At 63.0% G+C, this 7,370-nt stretch overlaps 1 protein-coding gene across 1 annotated transcript in view; it reads left to right on the top strand.

Moving 5' to 3' along the window:
• MNEG_0284 (beta-fructofuranosidase) overlaps nucleotides 1-1,092 on the top strand; it is a gene marked incomplete at both ends in the record, with an annotated part of 5,153 nt that extends 4,061 nt beyond the window's left edge. Inside the window, one exon of the mRNA XM_014051234.1 lies at nucleotides 34-1,092. Coding sequence (XP_013906688.1) covers nucleotides 34-1,092 — 1,059 coding nt within the window. The remainder of the gene's footprint in view (nucleotides 1-33) is intronic.
• Between the last annotated feature and the right edge of the window lie 6,278 nt (nucleotides 1,093-7,370).

The following is a 7,370-nucleotide window of genomic DNA, read 5'->3' as shown; positions in this document are numbered from 1 at the left end:
GGGCGTGACGTGGGCGCCCCTGCCGATTACGAGTATGCGGACGACGGCGAGGCCGGCGCGGTGGCGCACTCCGCCGCCGCCGCTCCCAGCGACGCGGCCCTGCGCCCCTCTGATGCGGCCACCGCCGCCGAGGTTGCTGACGCCGCTGCTGTTGCAGTGGCGGCAGCGGCGCCAACGCTGCCGCGCCGCTGCGGCGGCGCGCTGGCGTGGCTGCCGGCCGGCGCGCAGCGGCTGGGTCTGCGCGTGCTGGTGGACCACAGCCTGATAGAGGTGTTCACGTCAACAGGAGAGGTCCTGTCCACGCGCGCCTACCGCGGCGCCGGCGCCGGCGGCGCCGTTGAGCTGCTGCCGCTCGGCGGCTGCACGCCGGCGCGCGTGAACGCCTGGGAGGTGGAGAGCATGTGGCTGCCCGCTGGCGGCGCGCCCGCGACCGCCACCAACGCGCGCTCCGCGGCCAACGCGGCCGCCGCGGCGCCTGTAGCGGCGCCCTTGACGGTTGCGGCGCTTGGGGCCGTGGCGGGCGGTGTGGAGGGCGTCGGTGGCGCGTTTGACGGCTGCGGGGCGCTGAGGGAGGTGCTGGAGAGGTTTGCCCAGGAGCAGGAGGTGGGGCATCTGCAGCAGGAAGAGGCTGGTGCGGCGACGGCTGGCCGCGGCGCGCCGCTGGACGGCCCTACCATGGGCTTTGGCGGCGCGGCCGTGCCGCCGCTGCTGCCGCCTGGCGCGTGCCGTTCGATGCCGGCCAGCCCCGGCGGTGCGCGCGGTGCGATGCTGCCCTCCTGGGGCGGTGCTGGCGCCGGCGCGTTCCTCACTCCCCCTACCACGCCCCACTTTGGCGCCCGCGGTGGCACCGGCCCCGCTCGCCGCCCGCCCCCGCTCCGCACCCCTCCCATCCCGCCGGTCCGCGTCGGCGGCTGGGGTGCGGGGTCGCCGGGCCTTGTGCTCTGCGCGGGCGCGGCCCGGTTTTGTGCATGCGAGGGCTCTTGCGGCCACGACGCGTGGGCTGAGGAGGAGCTGTACCACCACTACCAGTATGCCGGCATGGCCAGCCCCGGCCTCATGAGCCCGCGCGCAACCAGGGCAGAGGTCGCCTGACGGGCCGACGACGACTCGACGTGGCGCTTCAATTGCACCGGCTTGGGTTACCATTTTTGCGGCGGTGTGGCTGTGGGTTCAAACGATCGCTGAGTCTGGATTTCTCAGCGGCGCTGTGGATTTAAAGATGCACTGAGCACGGAGTTCTTAGCGGCGGTGCGGCGGAGGGCTTTCGGGGTTGAGAGGAGGAGCATCGGCCTGGACGGCCCTGTGTGCGGTCTACACATTTCAATTTGCCTCTGGCGTGCGGCCCGCAGGCGGGGGCGCGGGCTCCTTGTGAGCGGCGTCCTCACCCATAAGAATTCCTGGGCCTTCTCCGCGCGTTGGTGGTCTCTGGGGGCTGGTCGTATTTCCAGGACTGCTTTGCGTTTGTTGCGGTACGTACGGGCGCTCCAGTCAGTACCCTGGGCTGTCGTCACAGCTACGCTAGGCGCTCCATTCAGCGCGCCAGGGATTTGCGCGTGTCGCGGGGTGGTGCTTTGGTCACCACAGCAGCTGCTTTTTCAAACCAGGCTTTGGAGTGTGCGTGTGCCTATGCACTGACGGCCACACCACCTCGTTTGCGCGGCATATTACAGTACTACTTTTGGGGTAAGGGAGGGATGGCTGAGCTTTGGGGGCTGGTCAGGAATGGCAGCTTGGAAAGGGAGGCCATCGGGAGTGGCGCAGGCGCCACAGGGCTTGCCACCATTCTCATGTGTTTGGGATGTTTCCTTCGCAGCGCATGAATTTTTTGCGTCACGTGCCTCTTCAAGTGATTCGTACGTACGGCCTCCTCATTCACACCCACAATGGACGTCTGCTACTTGGAGGCATCTTTCCAACCCTACGACTCTCTCTCTGCACTGCGCTGCCATGCCGCTATACTTACCGGCGTGGCAACGCGGCGTTGCCGCATGCGAGCCTGGGTCACAGGAGGAAGGCGAGCTCGAACCTACATTGCCTTAAAGTTTGCAAGGCGCCTGCGGTGGGACTTATATACATCCCGCCGCTTGAGTCTATTTTGCTTCAGGGCTATGCCAGCACACACACTACCCATTACGCACTTCTTTTTGTTTCTGACTTCTTTTCCACCCTGCTTGTCCTTTTGCAGTCTGTTTTGTCGCGACCTCTTTGCATGTTGTCCCTCCAGCGCTGCACCACTCTTGTGCATGTGTGCTTTTGGCTGTTTTGGCTGCTGTGTCCATGCCATTGAACGGTTTTTTCCCAGCCACGCCAGAACACTTGCTTGCTGCACGTTTGCGTCACAATTTGATCAGCTGTTGGCTGATGCTAATGGATCCTGCTTGATGGACCCAGGCGTAGGATTGCTTGCATGCCTTCACTGGGGATCTGGAGCAGATCGCTATTCATTGCGCCCGGGGGCGCTGTTTGGGGTCCCGCGCGCACATGCCTGCCTGCTTGCCTGCTGAGCGCGGGCGTCTAATTGCACTGCATATCCTTGATCTGCATACCTCCCACCGTCTGAGGGTGGGCCAGCATTTAGGACCATTGTAACACTAAAATCGCATAATCAGGGGCGATAGTATTTCACGAAACGCACTGGATGTCCAGGAGCTTCAGCCAATGTCAATGGGTGGTGCTGCACTTGCGCTTAACTGGATTCGTTCCTCTCCGCACACAATCACTCAGGCATGCGCAACCAGTATCAGCACACCGCAAGTCCCGGGGGTCAGGATTTTGTTGAGCAGGACGCGCACAGCGGGCCAGATTATAGCGCCGCTCCAGTGCGTGCAGCTGTAGCCGTCTTTGTGGGCTTGCATTTGCCGCAGCTGACCCTGCAGCTGCGCAGCATAAACGCCGGGTTCCCCTGGCACTCCCCACGCGCTGCCCAGCCGGGGCACATCTCGTGAGTGTCCAGGCAGTCGCCCCAAAGTGCTTTTTGCTCCATCGCTGTGCCGCCATACGCGCCTGGAGCCATGGGGGTCCCAGGAAGGGGGATAGGGTGAAGATTTGAGGAGGGGTTGGCAGGGGCGCCGAGTTGACATGGAGTCCAGGACGCAGGGGTCCATCTTTGCTCGCCTGAACTCCTGGGCAGGGTGGGTGCACCAAAATGCTGGCTCTTGAAGCTGCATGTTTGCATGAGCCAGGAAAGAGCACGAAGCGATCCCTGAGCAAGCCCTTGTGCATGCACCACTCACGTATGTGGATCCACTTTGTTGCACTCCATTTTTCCTGCGGGAAGATGGGGTCAAGAGAATAATTCGTTCATGACGTGACATGCATCGATCCGCTTACGCGCCACCTGCTGCTAAGCTTGAGAGCATGTGCACAACCACCTGTCAATAAACAACTCTCCAGGGGGCCCCTGCACTGCATGTTCTGCAGAATGATCTCCTGGCCCCTTCCCTTGATGGGCTCACCCCCTTGAGCGTGGGGCAGCTGCCGTGCAGACTGAGTTCGTCCTCCTTGCCATCTGGCGTGAGGGAGTAGAACATGAGTGCGTCCCCCTTGTACGCCTTCACGCCAAGACCCTGGCTCGGGTAAGGACCGGGGTGCGTCGCTTGTGCATGTGCGTGTGTGCGTGTGTGTGTGCGTGTGTGTGTGCGCGCGTGTGTGTGTTTGTGCGCGCGTGTGTGTGTGTGTGTCGGTGTGCATGTGTGTGCGTGTGTGTGTCGGTGTGCATGTGTGTGTCAAATCACAAAGCGATGCTTGAAGTCTCCAACTTGTGGCCAGATGGGCTGTGTGAGCGTGCATCAGTGCAGCTGGGAAGTGCCGATGGCGCCCGCAACAAAGGCGTCAAGTGCGGCTGTGCCCAACCTGCCCTTCCCTTTCCCTGCAACTGCCTCCTTGGCGCCCTGATGATGTGCACGCACGCACGCCCCCCGTTTGCTGTGTTTCACCGACCTTTTTGGCGCAGTCTGAGAGTTCGTCCCCTGTGCTCTTGAACTCTGCATTAGGGAAGACGGTCTCGCCGCCCTGCTCGGGGGTGGACAGGTACATGAGCACTGAGGGCAGGGGGAGGGGAGTGGGACAGAGAGCTGGCAGGTTTCAGGAGGTAGGGGTACCCCTCAAACAAGGCAGCAGGCTGGACTGCAGGCAGTGGGACCTCAGGCGTTTGGAGGGTCAGGAACATCACAGGACAAAGAAGACGCAGCTCAGGATGCAACAGAAGGCACAAGCACGGCGGGCAGCCGGCAGCGCGAAGCATGGCCCGTGCGTTTGGACCCCAGCAGCAGGCAGCGCCACACGGTGCCTCGGCTGTGGCGATGGCTGCACAAGCATCTGGTGGTCGAGCCCAGCAGTCCCGCTCCTCCACGTACGCCGCCGCCCACCCCACCTGTGATGTACCTCTGCCCTCCATGGCGCTGGTCCTGGTTGTATTGCTCCCTGAACCAGTCAGTGTGGGGCTCTGGGGTCACAGGGGTGGGCGTGGGGGTTGATTGGCGGAGGAGGGATAAGGGAGGCTGCTGTCATGCCTGGGCACACCACGGTCTGCTGCTGTGAAGGACCCCGCAGCCGCCCCCCGACGACTGCCACGCACACCCTACAGCCCACGCCAACCCCTATCAAACAATCGATGTCACCATTTCACCCCACTCCGCCCTACGCCCCATCCACCACGAAGGCCACCCTTGGGCCCACCCCACGCACCCCCCTTCCCCATGTTCACCGTACTTCTCCCCGTCCTGGTAGTGCAGCAGCTGCAGCCCCTCCTGGTTCTCAACAGGCATCAGAGACGCCGCAGCCACGCGCGCCTCTATGGCGCGTATCACGTCGTCGTGCCCGCGCTGGTAGAACGTGCCAGAGCTGCGCGGGACGCACGTGGGTTTGTGGGTTTGCGTGAGGGAATGTGAGGGGAGGTGCGGGTGAGGCAGCGAGCACACTGCAGGTGTTGGCCAGGTTGCTTTAACACAGGGGGAGGGGGCGTGCTCGCCCTCATTCACAACGAATCCCAGGCCCCTCCCCAAGGGCGTGGATGCAGCACAAGACGGTGTGCTGCCTGTGTGCTCGCAGCCGCCGCCCTGGCACTCCCGGGTGCGGTGCACCTTGTGCGGACGCTGCTATCCATCGGCCGCCCCGTCTCGGCGTCAACCACAGTTGACTTTGTCAGGCTGGCGCGTGACTGGCGGCAACACAGGGGGCGGGCGCGCCGCGCGTTTTGGGGGAGGGCGGGGCGCGTGGCATCTGCCGCGGCTGGTGGGATTGAGGAGCCACGACAAGGGCTGTCCTGCTGCACGCCACCTGCGGCCCCTCCGTGATACTGCAGCGGCGTCTGAGGGATTGTGCTGTATCCCTCCTCTCCCTCCCCCCTCGTAGCCGAACGCCTGCAGCCCCGGCGTCCAGGGGAGTATGTGTCACCAGCCACCCACCATGGTCACCAGGTGGTCACACTCCGCCTCGGTGAGGAAGTCCTTCCAGAGAAACACACGCGGTCGCCATGACAGGCGCACCACCCTGCCGCGCCACTCCATCTGTAGGGGGTTGCAGGATGGCTGACGAATATCGGCGCTGTGGTCTCATCGATTTGAGCCACTGTGGCCGCGCCGGACGCTGGGCATGTGGGCGGCAGGGGCTCACAGCAGGCAGTTCGCAAGTGCTGCTTGCCTGCATGCGGCATCAATGTGTCTGGTTGAGCTGCCGAGCGGGCTCACTTCTGTGTCACCGTACGTCAGTATAATGTCCTCTGGCGGAGCAGCACTTGTTGCCATCGCGGCCGTGGCAAAGGGCGCCGCCGCGAACGACAGCGCCAGCAGCAGCGACGGCGTCAGGATGCCGCATTGCTGCATGGCACGGGTATCCATTATTCAATTGTCGAAGCTGAGTTGGCAGTTGGTCGGTTAGCTTTCAATGCTGTACGATCTGTACAACTGCGTGGGGCCGCGACACATGCATACACTCGTATTGGCCTACACGTTTGTGATAACTCTCAATCATGAGCACAGAGGTGCGTCAGTTTCCGATAAACGTCAGCACCGTCGGTTCTACGGTATGCGGGAATGCCATGAGCACTCTACACCTGGGCGTGAGAGCTTCAACTGTCGACAGTCGTCATCAGCTGGTGCAGGTGTCCATCACGGCCAAGCCCATCTGAGTTTGTGCACCCAGAATCTTGTGATAAAAAGGGCTTCAATGTTGCCTTGATGGTCCTCGTCGCACACAATAGTGCCTTGTGCAGAGTCCACTGGCATAATTGCCCCACTTGGCGATGGGCAAGCTTGCTCGCCAGCACACGAGCCTCACCCGTCCCCCCGGTCCACCTGCCCTGCCTCGCAGCACGTGGACCAAGCGTGAAGCACGTTGCATCATTTACCCCCGCGCACAAGATAGGTTACAAGCACTCAGCAGCATTCTTTGGCTGGACCATGGACTCTATGGCCAGGCGGTTTGAAGGTATGTGGCGCCACGCGCAGCACGGGAAACAAGGCCATGGAAGATAGTGCGTATCAAACCTTGCCGACCAACAGGCAAGGCACAAGGTGCTGTGTCCTCTGCCCACTGGGCGCAGAGGCAGCGTGCAATGGCGGGCCGCTGCGGAGGTACAGGGCCGCTGCGCCGCCTGCAAGCCCGCACGCAGCACGTGCGCTGAGCGCCATGCAGCGCTGTGCATGGCAAACGCGAGCTTGGCGTCCCATACACCCACACATAATCATGGGCAGACCGATCACCGCACCAGGACACAAAAAGTGGCGACACGACACAACGGCAGCACCAAAAATCGGTGACAGGTGGGAGTTTGGCTCCGCCAAAGCCGCTGCATACATTTATGGCTGGAGCCTGCGTGCGTGGCGCCCCCACCACAATTCTGGTGCGCAAAAGCACGCCGCGGCGCTGCTTGGGAACCACGATCCAGCACCGAGGGAGGTGAGCAACAAGCAGCGGCTGGCAGTTCTTGCTTCCGATTTGTCGGCGCTCTGGCAAAATCTCACACCGTGAGGAGCAGGCGGGAAAGAGACGCCCCCCCTGAACCCCCGCATTCCACAGCAGCATCACACCTTGAACGCAAGCCAATCGCACGGCCCAGGCAGGGTCGCCTGAAAGCGAGCAAGCCGTTTCGCGGGGCGGGCATGTATCAACGCGCCTGAGAGCCCAGGAGCGCCGCGCTGGTCCCCCGCCTGCCCAACGTCCAGCCAGCTTCGAAGATGAGGTGCCCGGCGCACAGCCGCTGCCCCACCCTGCGGTTGCCGTGCTGGGCCCCCACATGCCCGTCACCACCGGCAACAGCAGGAGGCCCGGGAACTCACATTCGGAAGGAAGGACAAGCCAGATCTGATACCAACCGCACCAGATCCTGACAACCGAGTCGGCCTGACTGCGCCAAGCCGACTGAGATCGGA

The sequence above is a fragment of the Monoraphidium neglectum genome, assembly GCF_000611645.1.
Source record: "Monoraphidium neglectum strain SAG 48.87 unplaced genomic scaffold scaffold00020, whole genome shotgun sequence".
In the NCBI taxonomy this organism is placed as follows: Eukaryota; Viridiplantae; Chlorophyta; class Chlorophyceae; order Sphaeropleales; family Selenastraceae; genus Monoraphidium; species Monoraphidium neglectum.
The sequence above is the reverse complement of the archived record's forward strand: the minus strand, read 5'-3'. Positions and strand labels throughout refer to the sequence as shown.